This window comes from Elgaria multicarinata, chromosome 3 (assembly GCF_023053635.1).
Source record: "Elgaria multicarinata webbii isolate HBS135686 ecotype San Diego chromosome 3, rElgMul1.1.pri, whole genome shotgun sequence".
In the NCBI taxonomy this organism is placed as follows: domain Eukaryota; kingdom Metazoa; phylum Chordata; class Lepidosauria; order Squamata; family Anguidae; genus Elgaria; species Elgaria multicarinata.
The window spans coordinates 155,758,751-155,783,854 of NC_086173.1; the positions used below are offsets into that span (position 1 = coordinate 155,758,751).

General features: G+C 44.4%; 2 protein-coding genes across 2 annotated transcripts in view; both read right to left on the reverse strand.

The window, feature by feature from the left end:
• The window catches only part of LOC134395598 (zinc finger protein 91-like), a 33,967-nt gene extending 29,216 nt beyond the window's left edge, over positions 1-4,751 (reverse strand). Inside the window, exon 1 of the mRNA XM_063121756.1 lies at positions 4,520-4,751. The gene's annotated coding sequence lies outside the window, so the exon portion shown is untranslated. The remainder of the gene's footprint in view (positions 1-4,519) is intronic.
• Positions 4,752-9,287: 4,536 nt separating this feature from the next.
• LOC134395599 (zinc finger protein 883-like) lies at positions 9,288-22,332 on the reverse strand. The gene is made up of 5 exons (XM_063121758.1): positions 22,184-22,332; positions 19,714-19,904; positions 10,594-11,038; positions 10,119-10,512; positions 9,288-9,947 (listed from the first exon to the last, which is right to left on the reverse strand). The coding sequence occupies exons 1-5, from the start codon at positions 22,330-22,332 to the stop codon at positions 9,288-9,290; spliced, it is 1,839 nt and encodes a 612-aa protein (XP_062977828.1).
• Positions 22,333-25,104: the final 2,772 nt, after the last annotated feature.

The window sequence follows — 25,104 nt, forward strand, 5'->3', positions numbered from 1 at the left end:
TTCAGCAGGTGTCAGTTGTATATATGGAGAACCTGGGGAAATTCCCTCTTCATCACAACAGTTAAAGTGCAGGAGCTATACCTGAGTGACCAGATTTTAAAGAGGGCAGGGCACCTGCAACTTTAACTGGTGTGATGAAGAGGAAATTTCACCAAGTTCCCCATATACACAAATAACACCTGCTGAAATTCCCTGTTTAATACAACTGTTAAAGATACAGGAGTCCTGTCCTCCTTTTCATATGGTCACCCTAACAAACCCTCCACGGCAACCACTGGAGTCCACGTCACCCCACTGCATTTTTCACTCACCAAATCCCCTTGGATGATGCAGGCAGAGAAAATCGAAAACTACTTTCCCAAGGGCAGTGGCAAGGGAGGAAGGAATTGATCCTTCTCCCTGGATGGTTCTCTTTGCAATTCCTGCTCTTGGTTTAAATTTTAGATTGCCTCTTCCCAGGTAATATGGAGGGCCTGCCTCTTTAACCCTGGACCTACAGAAGAGAATAAACAGACCTTGGCTACAAAGGGGTTTATACTCAAAACTCTTGCTCCAGATTCAATACAGTATATTTTTCTGTCTCTTTCTCCAGTGATGCCCTGAGCAGTCCTTGGGGGCTCCTGGTCACTTTTGTCAAGTGAGTCTGGCTGTCCTAACTAGCCCCCATGTGAAGAATCCATAAATCTGGAGGAGAAACCTTGTTAATTACATGAAACAATTTATGTAAGCAACTGTTTTTCCTCAGGACCGACCGATTTTTCCCCAGGCGCCCCTTATTTTTCCATCCACCTAAAGAACCACACAATAATTTGGCAGACTCTGGTTTGGCTGCTAAATGCCTCATCTGTTTTCACTTATTCCCCTGACTTGCATTTTCCATTCCTCCAATGTAGCCCTGGGACTCTCCTTATTCTTTACAGCACCCAGCCCCAAATAATCCAGCCCTCTCTGTTTAGGTGGGTTAGCACCTGATTCATTTACTTTTTTATTTTCTGTGGGATTTTTGAAACCTAAACCATAAGCCGAACTCTTTAACTTGGGATAAGTCCTTTTTTCTGAGCTTTTATTTTATGAACTGCTCTGTCAGGCCTAAAAGCTGAGCCTACACTGAGCCTGAGATGAAGCTAGCCTGCAGTTTTTTTGTTTACAAGCAGATTTTCCACTAGGTAAGCCTTAGTGGCTCTTGTCAATGTAGACCTATGGATTGCTTTTATTGCCCCCTTCTAAGCTTTGGTTGAGTTATGTGGCTAAGAGACCTGCCTTCTTTTGTATCTGGTCACTCTAGTAAAGCTATTTAAAAGAGGGCAGGGCTCCTGCAGCTTTAACTGTAGTGATAAAGAGGGAATTTTATCAGGTGCTGGTAAACACCTGCTGAAATTCCCTTTTCTATACAACTGTTAAAGATACAGGAGCCTGGTCCTTCTTTCCATATGGTCACCCTACCTGAGGTTCTCTTCAACCATTTGGGAATCTCCGTTAGAACAAGGTTGACAGAAATGTAAGTTCTTACTGGACACGCCTCCTAGGATTTAGCTCCCAACTAGAAATGTGAATGCCGGGAAAACAATGAGGTGGGGGACACATTTTTTCCCTCAAGACTGCTGTTTTTCCCCCAAAAATGGGAAAAAATGAACAGCTTTGGATTATGATTTTTTCTTCTTCTAGAATTTAAGACAAGGTGTTTATATATTGTTACTCAGCCTTTACTCCCTTCAAATAATTTCTAAAAATGTAATGTACAGAAAGACAGAGATGTAAAATATCTGGAAATAATGTCATGAGGAAAAATATTTTTTTAATCCTCTATGTAAAGATTCTCATATAGTTTTTCTTCAATTTCTTATTAAAGTTATTGATCCAATGTATCTTTTACTGATAGACATTTTGGGATGATCCAAGTCATGCACAGCTTCCCAACATTTGAAGAGAATCACCATATCATAATACAGAAAAAAATACATTCTTGACAGTTTGAATTTTGTTCTAAAGAGTCCTTTGATTCTGGACTTATCTCCCTCTGTTTCTAGTTATTCCTGATTCTTCTGGCTTCTAGGATGATTCAGATGTTTTAACGACTAATTGCTGAAATTCTCTTTTATCAGACATAAACCAGAAACCTAAAATACGTTATGTATAACTTCATTTGTTCATCAAATCATGTTTTGTATATTCAGTTTTATTCAGACATTGATTACACATTTACTGAGTTCACTTTTATTATTATTATTATTATTATTATTATTATTATTATTTATATAGCACCATCAATGTACATGGTGCTGTACAGAGTAAAACAGTAAATAGCAAGACCCTGCCGCATAGGCTTACAATCTAATAAAATCATAGTAAAACAATAAGGAGGGGAAGAGAATGCAAACAGGTACAGGGTAGGGTAAGCAGGCACAGGGTAGGGTTTTAAAGTCTATTTAAAGTTTTCAAATAGAATAAGTTTATGAGCAAACCAAGTTATACATAATATAACTATAAGAATAAAAGTTGCTTTACGTTCCTAAAGCAGCCTTTGACAACCTGATGCCATACAGAAGTCTTGGACTACAACATCTGAGGCTGATAGGAGCTGAAGTCCAAAATATCTGGAGGGGACCAGTTTGGGGAAAGCTGTCCTAAAGCAACAAAGGATGCATCCTATGTGGATACTTGGCAGCCTCCAAACTCAGAGGCTGTTGAGTATCCAATGCAGGGCGGGGGGACTGCTGGTGGCCATCTTTGCCTTTGTGCTCCAGCTGCCCTGCATTTCTGCTAGATGGGGAATTTCACCTGTCTAGCAGCAGCAACTTGGAGGCTGGAGGGAAGGAGGCTGGGGTGGCCATACAATGGCAGAGTTTGGACGACGCACTAATCAATGGCTGTTTCCCATTCCGTTCCTATTACACTCCCAGTTAGAATCATAGACTAGTAGAGTTGGAAGGGGCCTATAAGGCCAGCAAGTACGACCCTCTGCTCATTGCAGGAATCTACCTTAAAGCATACCTGACAGATGGCTGTCCTGCTGCCTCTTGAATGCCTCTAGTGTGGGAGACCCCTAGGTAACTGGTTCCATTGTCGTACTGCTCTAACAGTCACGAAGTTTTTCCTGATGTCTAGCTGGAATCTGGCTTCCTGTAACTTGAGCCCATTATTCCGTGTCCTACACTCTGGGATGACCGAGAAGAGATCCTGGCCCTCCTCTAGGTGTCAACATTTCAAGTACTTGAAGAGTGCTCTCATGTCTCCCCTCAATCTTCTCTTCTCCAGGCTAAACATCCCGTTCTTTCAGTCCCTCCTCATTGGGCTTTGTTTCCAGACCCCCGATCGTCCTCACTGCCCTCCTCTGAACATGCTCCAGCTTGTCTGCATTCTTGTTGGTGTGGTGCCCAGAACTGGATGTAATACTCAAGATGAGGCCTAACCAGTGCCGAATAGAGGGGAACAGTACCTCGCGTGGTTTGGAAACTATACTTCTGTTAATGCAGCCCCAAATAGCATTTGCTTTTTTTGCAGCCTTGTCCGCCTTAAACCTGCTGCTTATCAAACCTGCAGTAGCAACCTTACTCTGCATATATTTAACCAGTCATTGTATGGCCCCTTCCTCTATCTCCCAACTCCCATAATACAGTGTCTTCAAACAGTGCCAATCTATTACAAGTTGATTAGCGTGTCGTCCGAACTCCGCCGATATGTCATAATGCAGCCACCCTGGCCTCCTCCTCTCTCTGCCCTCGGGAACATCCCCTTTCCCCCATTTGCAATATCCATTTTCAGAGCATGGACAGGTAGCCAGTGCAGTTCTTTCCGTGTCGTCTGCGAGGAGGTTGGGAGCCCAGTTTTCTGGCTCTGACATCAGAGCCCTGTCTCCAACCTTGGAACCAGGAAACCGAACTACTCTATGCCCACCCCAATAGATGCTGTCTGGGGGTGGAGGCATAGGATTGCTCCCAAATTGACTTATTTTTCACCCCCCCAATATTTCCAATTTCCCCCCACATGCATACACACCCAGGGGAAAAAACAGCTCTCCCCCCATGGCTTCAAAATCTCCAGAAATTTTAAATCTCTACTCCCAACTGTAAGTTTGTAAGAGGTACCCTTCCAGGATTTAGCTCCCTTGGCTGTGCCCTTCTTTTGGCTTCAGCTGATAAGTTATGAGATTTAAATGGTTAGCTGAGGGAATATAATACCTAAATAAGGTAGGGTGGCCCTATGGAAAAGAGGACAGGTATCTTTAACCGTTGCATTGAAAGGGGAATTGCAGCAGGTGCTATTTGTATGCAATGCAGCACCTGGTGAAACCCCCTCTTCATCACAACAGTTCAAGCTGCAGGAGCTATACCAGAGTGACCAGATCCAAAAGAGGACAGGGCTCCTGCAGCTTTAACTGCTGTGATGAAGTGGGGGTTTCACCAGGTGCTGCATGCATAACAATGACACCTGCAGAAATCCCTTTTTCTATGCCACTCTTAAAGATGCAGGAGCCCTGTCCTCCTCTCCATAGGGGCTCCCTAAATAAGTAAACACTTACCGTCTCCTGGCACAGGGGCGTAACTTGCTTGTGTGCGTCCCTGGGTCTCCCCCCGCTCCCTCCTTATACCGCTAGGCCCAATTCGGGGATATCGCTTATACAGGTAGGCCAAGGCGGAGTCTCTGTCCTCGTTGCTTTCCCCAGAGCTCCAATGGATGCTTCTTCGCTGAGGGTCTCTCAGCCCCTGCGGGGAATTTCTACCCCCGCCTTGCAAAAGGCAGGGGGGGGCGTATTTTAGTCCCCGAAGGTACTGCCGCGAGCAGCCTGCCTCCGCCCCCTCCCCCCTCCGCAGCAGAACGGGCCCCTCCCACCCGCAGGAGCAAGAGGCGACCCTTGGGTCTGAAGCCCCGTCAGGACGGACGGACGGATTCAAGCCCCCCCCTCTCTGCCCCCCAAATTAATCTCTTTCTCTCCGTCTGGTCTGCAGAAGCGGGGTTTGGGCGCAGGGGTGGGGAGGCCTCTCTAGGAATGCTGAGCGGAAACTTTGGTCCAATGAGGCAATTGTATGCCCGCCTGCGTCAGCAGTTGCTAAGCAGGTTGGAGATTCAAGGGAAAGACTAGGGAGAGGCAGGCGGAGGGGGAGCCGCCATTTCCCTGTTTTATTGTGCTGCCTGCAGAGCGAGCGGTCTCCTCCTGCAAACAGCGCCTCTTAAGGCGGGCACGTTGCTTGAGGCTGGGACTTTGCTGGGGAGGAGAGAGCCATGCAAGGGGGGAGTGAAGGAAGGGTGGGAAGGAGTGGAGAGAGATGTGTGGTAGTTACGGTGACCATATGAAAAGGAGGACAGGGCTCCTGTATCTTAAACAGTTGCATTTGTTGTTTATTCGTTCAGTCGCTTCCGACTTCATGGACCAGCCCACGCCAGAGCTTTCTGTCGGCCATTGCCACCCCTAGCTCCCCCAAGGTCAAGTCTGTCACCTCCAGAATATCATCCATCCATCTTGCCCTTGGTCGGCCCCTCTTCCTTTTGCCTTCCACTTTCCCTAGCATCAGCCTCTTCTCCAGGGTGTCCTGTCTTCTCATTATGTGGCCAAAGTCCTTCAGTTTTGCCTTTAATACCATTCCCTCAAGTGAGCAGTCTGGCTTTATTTCCTGGAGTATGGACTGGTTTGATCTTCTTGCAGTCCAAGGCACTCTCAGAACTTTCCTCCAACACCACAGTTCAAAAGCATCTATCTTCCTTAGCTCAGCTTTCTTTATGGTCCAGCTCTCGCAGCCATAGGTTACTACGGGGAATAGAAAAGGGAATTTCAGCAGGTGTCATTTGTATATATGGAGAACCTGGTGAAATTCCCTCTTCATCACACCAGTGAAAGCTGCAGGAGCCCTGCCCTCTTTTAAATCTGGTCACTCTAGTATAGCTCCTGCAGCTTTCACTGTTGTGATGAAGAGGGAATTTCAACAGATTCTCCATATATACAAGTAGCACCTGCTGAAATTCCCTTTTCTATGCAACTATTACTAGCCCTGTCCTTCTTTTCATAGGGTCACCCTAGTGGTAGTTCAGTACTTGTATTTATTTGTAAGACTTCTATACCACTTAATATAATAAAATCCCTAAGCAGTTCACATATAAATATTAAAATCACATTAATTTTATGCATTACCTTTTTATACTGCCCAGTACAAAACTATAAATACAAGTCAGATCATAACATGAACTATAAAATTTAAAGTACCTTATAAAAGGAAAATAAGTTACAGCCCAGGGAAAAGCCTGTGTGAAAAGACATGTTTTCAAGAGGCATTTAAAGGATGTTACATTTTCCTCCTGAACCGCGTCAGGGAGGGTTTTCCAGATGGTGCCGCTACAGAGAAGAAAAACAATGGTTGTGTTCACTTCAGAAGACACCTTAAACCACGACTTTAACCATGTTGAACAAAACAAAAAGCCTTATTTACTGTGGTTAAAGTCATGGTTTAAGGTGTCTTCTGAATGGGCCCAGTATTAAAAAGAATTCCAATGATAACAATAGTAAAAAAAAAAACAATACAAGGAGCAGTAGGATTATATTCTGTCATTTATATCTCACCCTTCTGCCAAAATCCAGCACTCAAAGCAGCTGTGCTTTGTGTCCTGAAGAACTCCCTAGGGTGGGCCTGGATGGTCTTGTACCCCCAAATAGGTAAAGTTCTCTAGGCAGTTCAAAACGATTGAAACTGTAAAATACAACACAATAAAACACAACGTAACAGTTTAAAACTACAGTATAAAATATAAATACCCAAATAGAACCAGACAGCAGTGCAAAGTTTTAAACTTAGTCTAAAATGGTACCATACAAGGAAAAAGGAAGGCGAAGGAAAGAGGGGGGAAATTCTTGCAGCAGGGTGGGTGGAATGGCCCTGCTCTCCCTCTGGACAGCTTGCCTGCGAGGATGACTGCTGGACATTAAAGTTTTACAGTGTAAAGGCAATGAATATATCTTGGAAGTGGAAATGGGAGAGACTGGAAGGTTGTGGTTTTTTTTCCACTTGGAGGGAGGATCAGAGCAAATGAAGTGGGTGGAGATAGCTAAACTGAATTCAGAAATGGGGCACAATCATGATTTGATTGAAAGAGGATGGAGTTAGGACCATGTCCACTTAAGCTTCAAAATAAGGAGCACACCTGGATTCTGTACAGTGCTTGGCACATGTCTTAAGCAGAAGTTTTTCCCAGCCCTCCTACCTTTCCCATAGCCCCTGTTGCTGGAGAAACCAGTTTTGCTAGCAGTCAAGGTATCGCCCTTTCTGCTTTCAGTACCAGCGTGCTCATCAAAGGAGCGCACAATCTTGTTTGTGGACTGATCCTTCACGGCACCCTTTGGATCAGGCGTCATCACTGCTGACCTCAAAATCTGTCCCCTGCCAGTTACAGCTCTGCAATTGTCTCACTTTAGGAGTCTTCAGTGCAGCCAACTGTACCATGGAAAGGAGATGGAGAGGTATTTTGAAAGCATTGCTTGCTTGCTAGGATCTTTGTGGTTTCTAAAATTGTGAAGCTTCAGTTAACAGCAAAAATCTCCAAAGGGCTAGACCAAGCTATTTTTATTGCCTGAAGGGGAATAGAAAATAGCACCCTGCTCTCAGTCATTTTTCTGCCTGTTATAACACTAGAACCCAATGGGGTCACCCCATGAAACCCTACACCAAGCAGGATATTGCACGATGAAAGTGGTATATAAAAGGCAGGAGCCACACCAAGCAGGATATAGCACTATGAAAGCGGTATATGGTTTGTGTCAATGGGCCCCAACAGTGCACATCAATACCACTATAAAGCAGTAGTGTGGCACCTGCCTATAAGGCCATCGAGTCCAACCCCCTGCTCAATGCAGGAATCCACCTCAAAGCATACCTGACAGATGGTTGTCCAGCTGCCTCTTGAAGGCCTCCAGTGTGGGAGAGCCCACAACCTCCCTAGGTAACTGATTCCATTGTCGTACTGCTCTAACAGTCAGAAAGTTTTTCCTGATGTCCAGCCGGAATCTGGCTTCCTGTAACTTGAGCTCGTTATTCCGTGTCCTGCACTCTGCGAGGATCGAGAAGATCCTGGCCTTCCTCTGTGTGACAACCATTTAAGTATTTGAAGAGTGATATCATGTGTCCCCCCAATCTTATCTTCTCCAGGCTAAACATGCCCAGTTCTTTCAGTCTCTCCTCATAGGGCTTTGTTTCCAGACCCCTGATCATCCTCGTTGCCCTCCTCCGCTCCAGCTTGGTGTAGATTAGGCCTAGGACAGATAAAAGGAAGGACTTCTGCACACAGCACACAAGATCGAGTTAATATTCTGTGCTTATTAAATATCTTAAACATTTCCCTCCGCAAAAGGCCAAAGTAGTTGAACCGAAGTCTCTGATTAGGGAATAAACCATCAACAAAATGCACATAAGTGTCAATCTGATAGATACTGCATACTGTTGTTCCTTGTGAGGATTCCAGAAAAGGGTAATAATATTTCTCCTCTGAGATTTATCACACTTCCAATTGTGGAAAGTACTTCATGAATTACATTATTAATAAATGGTGCAAACCTATGCGTGTTTAGAAAGAAAAAAATTCTTACAACTTCCAGCATCCTTCCAACCAGCCAAGCTGAGAATTGTAGGACATTTTTTCTGCCTCAACATGCATATTATTCCCCCTAAAATGTATTCTGTATGCTTATGCACACCACATTTAAACATTTATTTGCTCTTGCCAAATAAATAGCAAGCAGGATTTAAGGAGATCCTAGAAAACAAAAGCAGATGCTTCTACGCAAATGATACAGTGTGCCAGCAACTTCTGCCTACATTCTTTTTTATTTATTTATTACATTTTTATACCGCCTAATAGCTGAAGCTCTCTGGGCAGTTCACTGGAGACTGGAGCCAAAAACAACCACCAACACCATATAGTAATAAATAGTCAATAAGTTTTATTGGAGATAATCGTCGGTTCTTACAATCTTATCAAGGAAAAAGAAAAAGAAATTGAGCATACTAATCAAAATAAATAATCCATAACAATTTCCATAACAATGGAAATGTCTCCACCACATTTTGAGGACTGATTTTGAGGACTACCTTGTGTGAACCCCGTTTATTATTAAGATTTGGCTGGTCAAATATAATCTGCTACAATTATTTGTATACTTTCTCCTGGGTTTGAATCTTTTAAAATGAAGTGGTGTGCTCGATCGGACGATCATCCCACATTCCAGTCACTACAAGAATTTACACAATTTCTCCCTGCGTGCATCCTTTAATTTGAACTAAAATGTGTACTGTCATGGAAGGCGATATTTAGGACTTCTTCCTGGTGTGAATTCTTTGATGCACTTTCAAATTACCATTAATACTAAAACTCTTTCCGCATTCTGAGCATTTATAGGGCTTCTCACCTGTATGAATTCTTTGATGTCTATTAAGATGTGTTTTTCGACTGAAACTCTTCCCACACAACAAGCATTTATACAGTTCCTCACCAGTGTGGATTCTTTGATGGGAATTAAAGTCTGTGCTGCGACAGAAGCTCTTTCCGCATTCAGAGCATTTGTAGGGCTTCTCCCCTGTGTGAATTCTTTGATGTGATTTCAGGGTTACGCTATGACTAAAACTCTCTCCACACTCAGAGCAATTATAAGGCTTCTCGCCTGAGTGGATTCTTTGATGTGTTTTAAGGCGTGCACTACAACTGAAGTTATTTCCACACTCAGAGCATTTATAAGGCTTCTCACCTGTGTGAATTCTTTCATGTGTTTTAAGGCGAGTGCTACAACTGAAGCTCTTCCCACACTCTGAGCATAAATAGGGCTTTTCACCTGTGTGAATTCTTTGGTGTATGGTACATTTTATGTTGTCTCTGAAACTCTTTCCACATTCAGAGCATTTATAGGGCTTCTCATCTGTGTGAGTCCTTTGGTGTCTTTTAAGGTGTGTGCTTCGGCTGAAGCTTTTTTCACACTGAGAGCATTTGTGAAGTTTCTCCCCTGTATGAAGTCTTAGGTGTATTTTAAGGTTTGTGCTACAACTGAAGCTCTTTCCACATTCTGAGCATTTATAGGGGTTTTCACTTATGTGAAATCCTTTATGTTCTTTAAGGGTTCTGCTATTACTAAAATCATTTCCACACACTGAACACCTATAGGGCTTCTCGCCTGTGTGAATTCTTTGATGCTCTTTATAGCCAGTGCTATCTCTGAAATTCTTTCCACATTCAGAGCATTCATAGGGCTTCTCCCCTGTGTGAACTCTTCGATGATTGTTAAGGTGTGTGCTCCGACTGAAGCTCTTTCCACATTCAAAGCACTGATATGGTTTATCTTCTGTGTGAATTCTTTGATGTGATTTAAGGTTACCGCTATTACTGAAACTCTTTCCACACTCAGAACATTTATATGGCTTCTCATTTGTGTGAATTATTAAATGTCTTTTAAGAGTTCTTCTATAAATGAAGCTTTTTCCACACTCAGAGCATTGATAGGGCCTCTCGCCAGTATGTATTCTTTGGTGCTCTTTAAGGCTTTTGCTGTCAAAGAAGCTCTTTCCACACTCTGAACATTTATAGGGTTTTTCACTTGTGTGGCTTCTTTCATGTGATTTAAGATGCGCATTCCGATGGAAGCGTGCTTCACACACCAAACATTCATAAGGCTTCTCACCTGTGTGAATACTTTGATGTATAGCAAGTTTTATGCTCTTCTTGAAACTTTTCTCACACTCGGTGCATTTATAGATCTTCTCTGTGTGAATTCTTTGATGCACTTTAAGGCTTCCACTATTAGTGAAGCTTTTTTCACACGCAGGGCATTTATAGGGCTTCTCTCCCGTGTGAATTCTTTTATGCCTTTTAAGGGTTCTTCTACGAACAAAGCCCTTTTCGCACTCAGAGCATTTATAGGGCTTCTCACCTGTGTGGCAACTTTGATGCTCTTTAAGGCTTTTGTTCTCAGCGAAACACTTTCCACACTTGGAGCATTTATAGGGCTTTTCACCTGTGTGGCTTCTTAGGTGTGATTTAATATGCGTACTCTGATGAAAGGCCTTTTCACACACTAAACATTTATAGGGCTTCTCACCTGTGTGGATTCTTTGATGTAAAGTCAGGGTTACACTATGACCGAAACTCTTTCCACACTCAGAACAGTGATAGGGCTTCTTGCCTCTGTGGATTCTTTGATGTAATTTAAGATGTGTGTTCTGATGGAAACTTTTCCCACATGCTGAACATTTATAAAGCTTCTTGCCTTTGTGGAATTTTCGATGCAAATTAAAGTCTGATTTACGACTAAATTGTTTTCCACACTCCAAGCATTTATATGTTTTCTCTTCTCTGTGAATTCTTTGATGCATGGTAAGGTAAATCTGCCAACGGAAGCTTTTTCCACACACAGAGCATTCTAACAGTTTCTCCCTGTTGTGAATATTCCTTTCGCCGCCTTCATGATATTTTTCTACTATTGGAATTTCAGGAAACTCAGCCATTTGAGGAGCAAAGATTTTGCTTGTTCTTCTGCTTCTACACTTCTGTTTTTCTTTTTCTTTTATTCTCTGCTGCTTTCTCTTTTTATTGCTGCCCTTCCCATCACCTGAAGGAATAAAAAGAGACATCTGATCAGTGATGAACAGATGGTCAGTTCAGGGAATAAACCCAATCAATTGCTACTTTAAATGAGGGGAAAAAACTTTAGTAGGAGTGAAGAAATTTCTAAAGAGACTGAATATCCCCTGATGATCAATAGAATTCACAGTCGTGGACAGGATTCAAATCCTTTGTATGCATTAGCTCACACAATCAAATTCTACCATCTCAAAATGAAGACACTTAGTGGCAGCATGGGGAAAGATGGTTATATGGGACCCTCAAAGGCCACTCAAAATCAAAGCAGATAATTCTTGGCAATTTAATATGGTACAGTGTAAACTGCCCAGAGAGCTTTGGCTATGGGGCGGTATATAAATGCAATAAATAAATAAATACAGTGTGAAATGGCAATATGGTTCTTAAGACCTGGTATTCATTAGGTATTTTCCCCCCACTTTAGACACAGACTTCCCTTTCCACGTTGACAAAGTTCCTCCAGCTGAAGGACAACTAAGATGACGCAGGAGCATCTCCCTTTGAGGAAACGTTACATCAGCTGCAATTGTTTAGCTTGGAAAAAAAAGAGGCAAAGATACCTGATAGAGGTGGACAAAATGATGCCTGGTGTGGAGAATGTGGACAGGGTAGGGTGACCATATGAAAAAGAAGGACAGGGCTCCTGTATCTTTTAACAGTTGCATAGAAAAGGGAATTTCAGCAGGTGTAATTTGTACATATGGAGAACCTAGTGAAATTCCCTCTTCATCACAACAGTTAAAGCTGCAGGTGCCCTGCCCTCTTTTAAATCAGGACACTCTAATATAGCTTCTGCACTTTAACTGTTGTGATGAAGAGGGAATTTCACCACGTTCTCCATATATACAAATGACATCTGCTGAAATTCCCTTTTCTATGCAACTGTTAAAGATACAGGAGCCCTGTCCTCCTTTCCATAGGGTCACCCTAGGATAAGGAAAGATTTTTCTCCCTCTCCCATAATACTAGAACCTAATGGGGTGATCCCATGAAGCTGATTAGTGGGAGATTCAGGACAGATAAAAGGAAGGACTTCTTCACACAGTGCATAGGTAAACTATGGAATTCACCACCACAAGATGTGGTGATAGCCACCAGTTTGGATAGCTTTAAGAGGGTGGTGGTGTCATGACTAGGCCTGTTCCCCTTAGGCTGGGGAAAGGAGTTTCAGGCGATCAATAGGAATCAGATTCTGAAGCAGAAGAGACAGCGCTAGAAACGTACCAGCCTACACAGGGAGTAGGGGAGGTGACGCTCTCAGGCTCTTCACCAGCTGAGAATGAACTTTTGCCAGACCTTATCTCTGAAAATGTTAACAACACACAGTCTGTGGGAAATCGGTATTCTTCAGAGGGGGAGGGCACTTCAGGGCTAGCTGATCCTAGAGTCTGTCGCAGACTCAAACATCCAGAGCTAAAGGAAGGTGAAAGAAGGGTAGCTTCTCACCAAAGGCTTCTTCAGAACCAGTCTCCTTGAAGTTAAAGCATTCTGGGAAATGACTTTCCCTTTTTCTTGAAAGGACAATTGTCTCGCTTAGTCTGCATAGTTTTGCCTAGAGGAAAGTTCCTCCAGGTAAGACTCTCTTCAGGTGGGAAGAGATGTTTATTGCCTGAATAAAGCTTTGTGGATTACGTGGCAGACCTCTTTATTGTCTCCCTATAAGGCGGGAGGTTTTGGGAAACACAACAGCGGGATAAACTCCTGGAGGAGAAGGCTATCAATGGCTACTAGTCCTGGTGGCTATGTGTTGCCTCCAGTATCAGAGGCAGTAAGCTGGGGAACATGGGCAGTGGGATGCTGTTGCACCCGTGTCCCACTTGTGGGTTCCTGGTCAACAGTTGGTTGGCCGCTTAGTGAACAAAGTGCTAGACTAGATGATCCAGCATGGCTCATTTTATGTTCTGACCAGGAAATGGATCTTGGGGTCATATTAGATAGCTTAATGAAAGGTCAAAACAGTGTGCACCAAATAGGAAAAGGGCAAATTCCATGTTAGGGATCACTAGAGAAGGAATTGAAAACAAAATTGCTGCTACCGTATTTCTTCTATTCTAAGACGCACTTTTTCCCCTAAATAAACAGCTCTAAAAATGGAGTGTGCCTTAGAATCGATGGCGTCTTAGAATCGAAGCAATACGGTAAGAGGAAAAGAGGAAGCTCCTGCAGCAGCCTCGAGCCATGTGAGCGAGGAGGAGCTGGGAGGGTAAGCGCCTGGTTTTTTGTTAGTCAATTCGTAAGTCCCATCGATTTCCATGGGACTTACTCGCGTGTCGTCGTCCCCTGGTGCACAGACAAGTAAAGAGCGGGACTGGAGAGTTAAGCGTTTTAGCTCCTTAATTGCGTCTTCTCCTCTCTCTCCCCGCCCGAAAATATTGTTTACTCTTTGTTTCAACGCCCCCCTTCTTCCTGTGCAAACGGCTGTTTCTTCTCTCAAAGAGGGAAAAAAGAAAAGGACACAACCATTAGAAGAAAGCGCGGAGGGGGGGAGGAGGTTGGCTGGGCGGTGAGGGAAGTATTTCTTCGATTCTAAGATGCCCCTTTTTCCAAAATAAACATCTCTAAAAATGGGGTGCGTCTTAGAATCGATGGCGTCTTAGAATCGAAGAAATACTATCGTAACACCTTTATATGAATCTCTGCTGCTACTGTACTTGGAATAATCTATACAATTCTGGTCACTGCAACTCAAAAAGATTTTTTCTTGAGCTGGAAGAAGTGCAGAAAATGGGTTGGACGGGGTATGATAGGGAAGTATAAAACAATTCATGGTGTAGAGAAAGTGGTGTAGAAGGAGCTGAAAGTATCAGATAGATACAGCAGAGGCGGGAGAAGGGAGCATGTTGCCAGGGAACGGAAAAAGAATGTTGACGGTTGATTTGATGGGAGAAGGGAGAAGAGGAGAAGAGCTGAGAGAAGGAGACATGGCTGACCGAGAGAGAAGCTGAAGAAAGTCTTCATGAGAGAAAGGAGGAAACAGATGAAGTAGAGAATAAGCACCTGTGACAGCAGAAGGCCAAGAGTAGCAGATCTAACAAGAGAAAGGGAGCTCTTACTGTGAGAGAGTGAAGGATCTGTGCTGTGTCAGGCCTGCCTGAAGAAGAAAACAGGTCTTTGGGGGTTTGCGTTTTCTGAAGGGACACCTCCGGAGATTGGAGGAAGCAGGGACAGGACTGCAACAGATTTGTTGAAACTGTATTTGTTTAAATTCTGGAAGTTTTTCTTTATTCTTGCATCAGTGTTTTATGTTTTGACTCCCCTTTCTTCATTAACTGAATTCTGTTCTTGCCTTTATTTTATAAATTTGTGTTAATCTCACCCTGTTGTTTGGATCTAATTACGTATCTTGGAACCTGAGGTCCGTTCCAGAGAAGTTATTCTCCCTCTCTCATAATACTAGAACCCGGGGTCATCCAACCAAGCAGAACCGAAGGAGATTCAGGACAGACAAAAAGAACAACTTCTTCTCACAGCGCATAGTTAAACGAAGGAATTCACTTCCATACGATAAGGTGATAGCAAGTAAAATACACTGCTCTAAAAGGGGATTAGACGAATACATGGAGGATAATGCTATCGATAGCTACTAGCCACGATTGTCAATGCACTATCTCCAGGATCAGAGAAGTCTGCCACTGAATAACAGCTGTTGGGAAAGAATGGCAGGAGAACACAATTTGCAATATTTGTGGCCTTACTGAAAAACATCTTGTTGGCAACTCTGGAAAACAGAGAGTAAAAAATCCAATACAAGTCCTACTTAGAGGAGATCCATTGAAATGAATGGGACTTAAGTTAGCCATGATTAACACAAGCTCTATTAATTTCAATTGGTGTAATTTAAATAGGGACTTATGTTGAATTTTACCCAGGATTCTAGACCAGAGAAGCCTTTGGACAGATCCAGCACAGCATTTATGTTATAACAAGGGAAAATTGGAAGCTTTACCCAAAGAGGCCAGATTCTCACAGGTCTCCTCCATGACTTCCCTGTGGAGAGCCCTCTGGCCTGGATCCAGCAGGACCCACTCCTCCTTCGTAAAGTATACAGTCACATCCTTAAATGACACGAGACCCTGAAAGCAGAAGAAAACTTTTTCTCTGAGTAGGTAATGTACAAATCCAAAAGGAAAGGAAAGTTGGTGGAGATTCGCTTGCAGGATTGAGGGGTAAATCAGTAGAACCCTTAAAGGACAGCTTCCAGAGAAGGGAAGGGGGAAAGGCCAGGATTTGAGGCCCAAGGGTGTGTGCAGAGGACAGAGGCGCCCAGATGCTCTGCTTTCTACCGTCTCCCCTCAGTGATCCCTCCCATACCTGTTCTGGCTTCACAAGCGCCGTTTCCACTCCACCAGAAAGAGGAAGCCTTGAAGGAGCCCATAGTATCATTTCAGAATCTTTGAGGATGCTTCCATTTCCTATGAAGAACGCAACAAAGGTGGGAAGACATTTTATACTTGTAATAAAAGTATAAAAATAAACAATAATAAGCATGTTTGCATTTCAGTTCCTTGAGTGAAATTGTCTTTTACCACAATATCTTTGGGCATAGGGAAAAATTCCTGGTTTGGATACATATAGACTGGTTTCAGACAACATGTTAACGAACGGTGGTTTAAATAGTCATGGGTTATGATGTTGTGTGGAGGGAGTTTTTTAACCAAAAGTTGGTTATTTGGCCGAAATAACCCATGCAAAGAACCACATCTAAGCAGAATTGGTTATTTAACCCACCATTGGTTATCATGCTGTGTAGTGCCACTGTTGGTTATTTCGTCAACCACTGAGTTGTAAGGTAAGAGTTACCTAGGGAGGAAGGCCACCATCAAAATTCACAAAAATCATGAATATCTCTGTAAATAGTGGATGAATTCTAATTTATGATAGGGTGACCATATGAAAAGGAGGACAGGGCTTTTGTATCTTTAGCTGAAAAGAGGATTTCAGCAGGTGTCATTTTTATGCATGCAGCACCTGGTGAAATTCCCTCTTCATCACAACAGTTAAACCTTGACCCAATACAGAAGAGGGCAGGGCTCCTGCAGCTCTAACTGTTGTGATGAAGAGGGTATTTCACCACGTGCTGCATGCATACAAATGACACCTGCTGCAATTCCCTTTTCTATTCAACTGTTAAAGATACAGAAACCCTGTCCTCATTTTCATATGGTCACCCTAATTTATAATGTTACACTTTGTAGGCATTTCATAGAAATATAAATTTGATAGTTACAACTTTGACTCAAAAGTCAATAGCTTTTTAGATATTTGTGTATTTATAATATCAGCCCTATCTGTAAACTAGTTTTAGGTGTTACACAGGTAATAAAGGCAGAACAAGAAAAATCCTACTGGAATTTATTTTGTGTGTGTATTAAATTGCATTTTTAATGCCTAGTAGGGAGTATAAGCACCCAGGGAGCTTCGGCTATTGGGCGGTATAAAAATGCAATAAATAATAATAATAGTAATAATTATTAAAGTATTTTAATACGTAATAAGTTTAATAGGTGGCAGTTTAATGTTGATAGTAATATGTAATGTAACTGCAGTGTTATCAAAGTCATTCACTATCATCTTTTTGGAACAGTAGTTACTATAACGTAACATAACTGTTCATATATTGCATATCCTAATAGGCTGTAGTCAACATGGCCACCATCATCATCACCAGAATCTGAAAGGTACGGTTCAATGTGTGAATGATTATCACACAGGTCATTGTTTCCTCCACATTCATAAGAAGTGTCATGCTGGATCAGACCCAGGGTCCATCTAGTCCAGCACTCTTTTCACAGTGGCCAACCAGCTGTCGATCAGGGACCAACAAAGCAGGACATGGTGCAACAGCACCCTCCCACCCATGTTCCCCAGCACTGTTGTAAACAGGCTTACTGCCTCTGATACTGGAGGTAACCCATAACCGCCAGGGCTAGTAGCCATTGATAGCCTTCTCCTCCAGGAATATATTCAACCAATATGAACCTACCCGTACACTGTGCGCAACATCTAAGGTCCTCCACCAAGTGCCTACTCCGAGGGAAGCTCGGAGGATGGCAACAAGGGAGAGGGCCTTTTCGGTGGTGGCCCCCCGACTGTGGAATGATTTCCCCGATGAGGCTCGCCAGGTGCCAACACTGTTATCTTTCAGGCGCCAGGTCAAGATTTTTCTCTTCTCCCAGGCATTTAACAGCATTTAACAACGCTAAGTTTGTTTTTTAATGGACCCCAGAACTTTTGTTTTTAAATGGATACTGTTGTTTTTATACTGTTGTTTTTATGTTTTTGTATACTTTTTTAACGTTTACTGTTTTTAACTTTTGTAAACCACCCAGAGAGCTTCAGCTATGGGGCGGTATATAAATGTAATAAATAAATAAACCCTCTTTTAAAGCAGTGGATTCCTGCATTGAGCAGGGGGTTGGACTTGATGGCCTTATAGGCTCCTTCCAACTCTACTATTCTATGATTCTAAAGTCATCCAAATTGATGGCCATCTTGTGGTAGCAAATTCCATAGTTTGACTCTGTGCTGTGCAAAGTAGTCCTTCCTTTTATCTGTCCTGAATCTCCCATCAATCAGCTTCATGGGAGGACCCCCATGAAGGAGATGAGTAGGTAGATGAGAAGGACTTTGGTTTGGGGTTGTGAGTGCAAGTGTATGTGTGTAAAGCAACTCAGCCAGCTTCTGTTGCAGCCAAAACAACCAAGAGTCTTGTGGCACCTAAGACTAATACATTCATGATGGCAGAAGCTTTTGTGGATTTGTCAGATGCTGCTCATCAAGGCGGAGCGTTCTACCTAACCATCGCTGTGTGTACGCTTCCTACATTCCATTTGACCTCACTGTTTACAATTTGCACACTTGTACACACACACACACACACACATCCCCAGCATACACATCTGCAGTCTTGAGGTTAACATTTCACGCAAATGAAGAAATGACAGTTTCCACGAAAGTTATGCCATCAGAAATGCCTATTTTAAATTTAAGGATGTACGAGTTATATTGTTATGTTCTGTGGTTTTTTAATAGTCTGGGGTTGGATCCAGGATCTGCCTCCATCCAAAGGAAAGGCTCCGATCACCCGGGGTCCCTCCGCTGCTTTTGGAGGAACACCCCCTCCCAATTCTGCAAGATGTCCTGACTCTCCGTGTAGGGGCTGCCATGGGAACGAGCAGATGGGGAACTCCACTTCTGCGAGCGCAGTTGATCCAGTGTTAATCTGGATCCAAGCCCTTCTTATTGCGTTACGGTTTTAGTATTTCAAATTGCTTGCGGACAAGCTTGATGGCTTTTTAACCAGTAGGTCAGTATATTAATGTGAATAATAATACATAGTTTATGATACCACATGCTTCGTTGTTCATCCATTGTCTCTTTCTTTTCCCCCAACCTACCTCCGCCACTTTTCGGGGCTACAGGCTCCCTCTCTAACCATCTGTTCCCAGGTGTGCCTCCGCACTGTGCATGCCTAGGTGCTGCTGGTTTTGCTAGGATGACCACATGAAAAGGAGGACAGGACTCCTGTATCTTTAATAGTTGCAAAAAAAAGGGAATTTCAGCAAGTGTCATTTGCATGCATATCACACCTGGTGAAATTTCCTCTTCATCACAACAGTTGAAGCTGCAGGAGCTATACTGCAGCTGTACTGTGACCAGATTTAAAAGAGGGCAGGGCACCTGCACCTTTAACTGTTGTGAAGAAGAGGGAATTTCAACAGGTTTTCCATATAAGCAAATGACACCTGCTGAAATTCCCTTTTCTATGCAACTGTTAAAAATACAGGAGCCCTGTCCTCCTTTTCCTATGGTCATCCTAGTTTTGCCAGCAAGCAGGTGAGGAGGAAATGGGTGGGCTGCAGCCCCTTAAACGTGGGCTGAGCCCCACTGGTGGCCCCCACCAGTATGAGAAACGCTGTTCCAGGGTGATCCAGTATGGGGCTCTCAAACGTGCTCTTCATATTTGCATCCCCACCCACCCCTAGAATTCATTGCCCCACGAGTCGTTTTACAGGCATGCAATCTGGCGGGGTCTGAGTGCAAATTCATCCCCCTCCGCCTTTGCAAACGGGGGAATTACTTTAAAATTTAGGCCCCGGAAGAACTCACCTAAGCATCTCCCGCCCAGCAGAAGGGCACCCCCCGTCCCCGGAGCAAGAGGCGTCCCTGGTGCAGAAACCCGCTCGGGATCGGTGGATCGGAAGCCCCCCGACCCGATCTCCACGGCGTTCCCTCTTCGCGGCTGGGCGCTCGTCTGCAGAAGGCTGGGAAGTCCAGGAATGCTGAGCGGGAATATTCGGCTAATGAGAAACGGAATCCCCGCTTTCGTCACCGGTTTCTGGGCTGAAATGAGAACGTGCCTAGGATTGCAGCCTACTATTGAAAAGCCAGGGAATAGTAAAACAAAGATCTGGAAAAATTAAAGGCATGCCTGTGCCCAGGGGAACAGAACACTGTATGCTGCCTTGAGCTCATTAGATTGGTAATAAATGCAAAATAGAATAAATAATAGAGGACTCCATCTAGTCCTACCATCTACCAAGGGTCCATCTAGTCCAGCCCTCTGTTCACACAGTGGCCAACCAGCCATCCGCCAGGGATGAACAAGCAGGACATGGTGCAACAGCACCCTCGCACCCATGTTCCCCAGCAACTAGTGTATACAGGCTTATTTCCTCTGTTACTGGAGGTTGCACATAGCCATCAGGGCTAGTAGCCATTGATAGCCTTCTCATCCAGGAATTGATCCAACCCCCTTTTAAAGCCATCCAAATTGGTGGCCTTTACTATATCTTGTGGTAGTGAATTCCATAGTTTAACTATGTGCTCTGTGAAGAAGTATTTCCTTTTATTTATCCTGAATCTTCCACCAATTAGCTTCATGGGATAACCTTCATTGGGTTCTACTATTATGGTAGAGGGAGAAAAATGTCTCCCTATCCAATAATTTTGTACACCTCTATCATGTCTCCCTTTACCTTCCTTTTTCCCAAGCTGAACTATCCTAGCTATTGTAACCTTCCCTCAAAGGGGAGATGCTCCAGTCCCTTGATCATTTTAGTTACAGGAATGACACTAAGTGAAATCCTAAATGACATTCATCTATAAATGCTATTTCCCTTGGACAGCAGCCAGGCAGGAAGTATCCTTGAAGAAAGAGAATCTTTTGCAAACCTCCCAGAAAGCTTTGACTATGGGGTGGTATAAAAATGTAATAAATAATAATAATAATAATAATAATAATAATAATGATGTTTAATTGTCAGACAGAGTGCAATGCCAGTGCAATGCACCCAAGTATCCTCCTCCCATTTATTCCACAAGATGTAGTGATGGCTGCCATTTTGGATGGCTTTAAAAGGGGGTCAGACAAATTCCTGGAGGCGAAGGTTATCAATAGCTACTAGCCCTGATTGCTATGTGCTACTTCCAGTATCAGAGGCAGTAAGCCTGTGTGCACCAGTTTCTGGAGAACATGGGCAGAAGGGTGCTGTTGCCCTCATGTCCTGCTTCTGGGCTGCCCATTGGGGCAGCTGGTTGGCCACTGTGTCAACTTAACACTGGACTAGATGGACCCTTGGGGTAAAACCCAACATAAATCCTACTGAAATGAATGGGGTTTAAGTTAGTCATGACTCCCTGAAGCCCCATTCATTTAAATGGCTCTACTTTAGCCTGGAGAAGAGAAGATTGAGGGGAGACATGATAGCATTCTTCAAATACTTAAAAGGTTGTCACACAGAGGAGGGCCAGGATCTTTTCTCGATCCTCCCAGAGTGCAGGACACGGAATAACGGGCTCAAGTTAAAGGAAGCCAGATTCCAGCTGGACATCAGGAAAAACTTCCTGACTGTTAGAGCAGTGCAACAATGGAATCAGTTACCTAGGGAGGTTGTGGGCTCTCCCACACTAGAGGCATTCAAGAGGCAGCTGGACAACCATCTGTCAGGGATGCTTTAGGGTGGATTCCTGCATTGAGCAGGGGGATGGACTCGATGGCCTTGTAGGCCCCTTCCAACTCTGCTATTCTATGATTCTATGATTCTAAGTTGGACTTCCATTGGATTTATCCTTAGTTCTATCCAGCATCACTGTTCTTATTCCTTCCATTCAAGAGGCAGCTGGACTGTCATCTGTCACGGATGCTTTACGGCAGATTCCTGCATTGAGCAGGGGGTTGGACTCGATGGCCTTATAGGCCCCTTCCAACTCTACTATTCTAGGATTCTAGGATTCTCCCTCTCTTCCAAGGTGGAGGACGGGGAATCCCAGGAGATGCATTGGATGGCCTTTGGCTAGCATCCGAGGAAACCGGTCCACACCAAAGCTTCTGCCCTAGGGGATGTGACATTCTTTCAGAGGCCTGGTTCAGACAACATGCTAAACCATGTTCCTTAACCATTATTGCATGGTTTAGCGTGTTGTCTAAACCAGGCCAGGGGCTGCTGCAGTAAAAACAAACGAACCAAAAACCTTCCTTGTTGCTTCGGGTGCAAAACCGACTCAACACGGGATTCCCCGCCCCGCCCCCTATTTTCTCTGTTTCTCTTTCCTGCCCAGCAACCGTCAACGGAGGTACTGACGCGTTTTTTTCATTGGCCGAAAATTCCCGCTCAGCATCCCTGGACGGGCTTCCCAGGGCACCGCAGATGACCGCGTGGCCTCCCTGGAGGGCGCAGAGGGAGAGAGGAAGACGGTGACACAGTCGCGGGGTTCCGACCTATCCATCCCGAGGGGGCTCCTGGCTCAGGGGCGCCTCTTGCTCCTGTGGGGTGGCTGCCCTTCTGCAGGGTGGGAGCTGCCGTGGTGAGTACCTCCGGGGGCCAAAGCCCCCGCCCCCTGTTTGCAAAGGAAGGCGGAAGGGCAGAACTTGCACTCAGACCCAAGTTGATCGCCTCTCCCTGAGCAATGCTTTAAAAGGATTTGGGTGGGGGGCGGAATTAAGCCAACGACGACCCAGATTTCTTGAAAGGGGCGAGGACAGATCCCTAGGAGGAATCCACTGGACCTCCCTAGAAAGCAAAGGGAGCTAGGATCAGCAGCATAGCCAGATGATCCATTGCCCCCCTCCCTCCGCCCATATCCAACAATCTCAGCCTATGCTCAAACTTGGGGCGACGTGTGTAGGGGGCAGGTGTAGGGAGAAAAAAAGAGTCCCTGGGGAACCTGGCTGCTTCCTCCCCACACAACCGCCATTTCCTTGTCTAGAAACTTTCCTTTCTGTCCCCTCCCCAGCTTCAATCCTTTCTGGCTGTTGCTTACTTTTTCCTATCGCATCTCTTGTGTACTGCTGTGTAGTGGTTAGTGTTGGATTAGGATTCTGGAGATCCGGGTTCTAGTCCCCAGTCGGCCTAAGAAACCCACTGGGTGACTTTGGGCCAGTCACAGACTCTCAACCCAACCTACCTCACAGGGTTGTTGTTGCGAGGATAAAATGGAGAGGGGGGGGAGATTATGTATGCTGCCTTGAATTCCTTGGAGGAAAAAAGCGGGATACAAATGCAATAAAATAAATAAATAAATCTCTTGAAAACCTTTTCCTGTTGCTTCTTTTCCTCCTTCGCTATCCATCCAGGCTTGGCTTAAATATCTCCAGCAAATGAAAACCCACCTCCTCCTGAGGCAATGTATTCCACAGGAAGTTTCTCCTAACTTCTAGCTGAAATCTGCTTCTATCATTGGTTCTAGTCCTGCCCTCCGGAGCAACGGAGAAGATGTCTGCTCAAACTTCTGCATGACAGCCTTCAAATATTTGAAGACGGCTATCATGTCTCCCTTAATCTTCTCGACTCTGGGCTCAGCATTTCCCCAACTCTTATTGTCTGCTCTTCTAGATAGCCTCAGTCGCCCTCCTCCTGTCTAATCTTGTACATTCCCCAGATCAAACAAGAGTAAATGGATCAAGCAGAACCTGCCAGCTAGTGTAGTGTAGTGATTGAAGTGTCGGACTGGGACTTAGGAGATCCGGGTTCTAATCCCCACTTGGCCATGAAGCCCCCTGAGTGACTTTGGACAAGTCGTTCACTCTCCGCCTAACGTATCTCGCAGGGTTGTTGTAAGAATAAAATGGAGAGGAGGAGGAGGACCATGTGAGCTACCTTGGGTTCTTTGCAAGAGGAGAAAGGGTGGGATAGAAATGTAATAATGATTAAAAGTTATTATTGGATAGGGTTGGGTGGGGGACCACAAGGACAGCTTAGGACAGCCTTCCTCAACCTAGGGCGCTCCAGATGTGTTGGACTGCATCTCCCAGAATGCCCCAGCCAGGGCTGGGGCATTCTGGGAGTTGTAGTCCAACACATCTGGAGCTCCCCAGGTTGAGGAAGTCTGGCTTAGTAGTATGTGGGGGGCATTTGGGACAGGGAAATGCTTTGACAAAGGTCATCAGGAAAAGGTGAGGGAGGTCAGGGGTCACTAGTGACCGCAGAGGGCATTGCTGGAGAAAAAGACAGAAAAGTCCAGAATGATGAATGAGCGTCAACACCTTCATGGGCCAGATCTGTTCATTCTCTTTTGCAGGGCAACATTTAAAGGGGTATTCTACCACCACCACCCCATACATACAAACACCATACTATCTGGTGAAAGAGAGGGAGAAGGAATTTCAGGAAAACCATCTGGGGAGAAAGAAAAATCCCTTCCTCTTCTGTTCCTCTCCTTCGGAAAGTAGCTTCTCATTTATTTAAAACGTTTCTTGGTCACCTTAAAAGGCAGAAGCCCTCCCAAGGCGGCTTGCAACAATAAAATACATAAAAGCAGTTAAAATATTAAAAGCAGTTAAAATATTAAAAGCAATAAAAACATAAACACAACAAAATAGCTATTAAAAACAATAAAAGCCAATGTTTTCAAGGCCTTCTTAAAAGCCTGCAAGGATGGTGCATAGTTGGCCTCCGACTGGATTTTGTTTCATAGAATCATAGAATAGTAGCGTTGGAAGGGGCTTATAAGGCCATCGAGTCCAACCCCCTGCTCAATGCAGGAATCCACCTAAAGCATCCCCGACAGATGCTTGTCCAGCTGCCTCTTGAAGGCCTCTGGTGTGGGAGAGCCCACCACCTTCCTAGGTAACTGGTTCCATTGTTGTACTGCTCTAATAGGAGGTTTTTCCTGATGTCCAGCTGGAATCTGGCTTCCTGTAACCTGAGCCCGTTATTCCGTGTCCTGCAGCATGACAAAGGTATGAGGCCACTGCAGAGATGGTTCTCTCCTGTGTGGACACCCACCTAAAACCTCTCATGGAGGGTGGGCAAGGAGAACTTTCTGAAAGTGCAGGCAGGCTGATGTGGGTGAAGGTGGATCTTCAGGTAACTTGGTCCCAAACTGTTTAGGGCTTTAAAGGTCAAACCCAGAACTTTGAATTGAGCTTGGAAACACTGCCTGGCAGCTGCCTGGCTCATTTTCCCTGCTTGTAGCATCAGGATCCTCTGTGGGGAATAATCAGGTGAGTAGTGCACAGTGCATCGGGGTGAGACCAAAAGCTGCCGTAGAGGGTTAGTG

What these genes read in the sequence shown, in the direction of transcription:
- LOC134395599 (XM_063121758.1), bottom strand. Translation starts at nt 22,332, where the DNA reads ATGGATAGGTCGGAACCCCGCGACTGTGTCACCGTCTTCCTCTCTCCC. An exon ending in GCACGCTTCCATCGGAATGC is followed by an intron (nt 10,513 to 10,593) that starts GCATCTTAAATC and finishes CTTCTTTGACAG; the next exon opens with CAAAAGCCTTAAAGAGCACC. An exon ending in AGAAGCCCTATAGGTGTTCA is followed by an intron (nt 9,948 to 10,118) that starts GTGTGTGGAAAT and finishes AAATGCTCTCAG; the next exon opens with TGTGAAAAAAGCTTCAGCCG.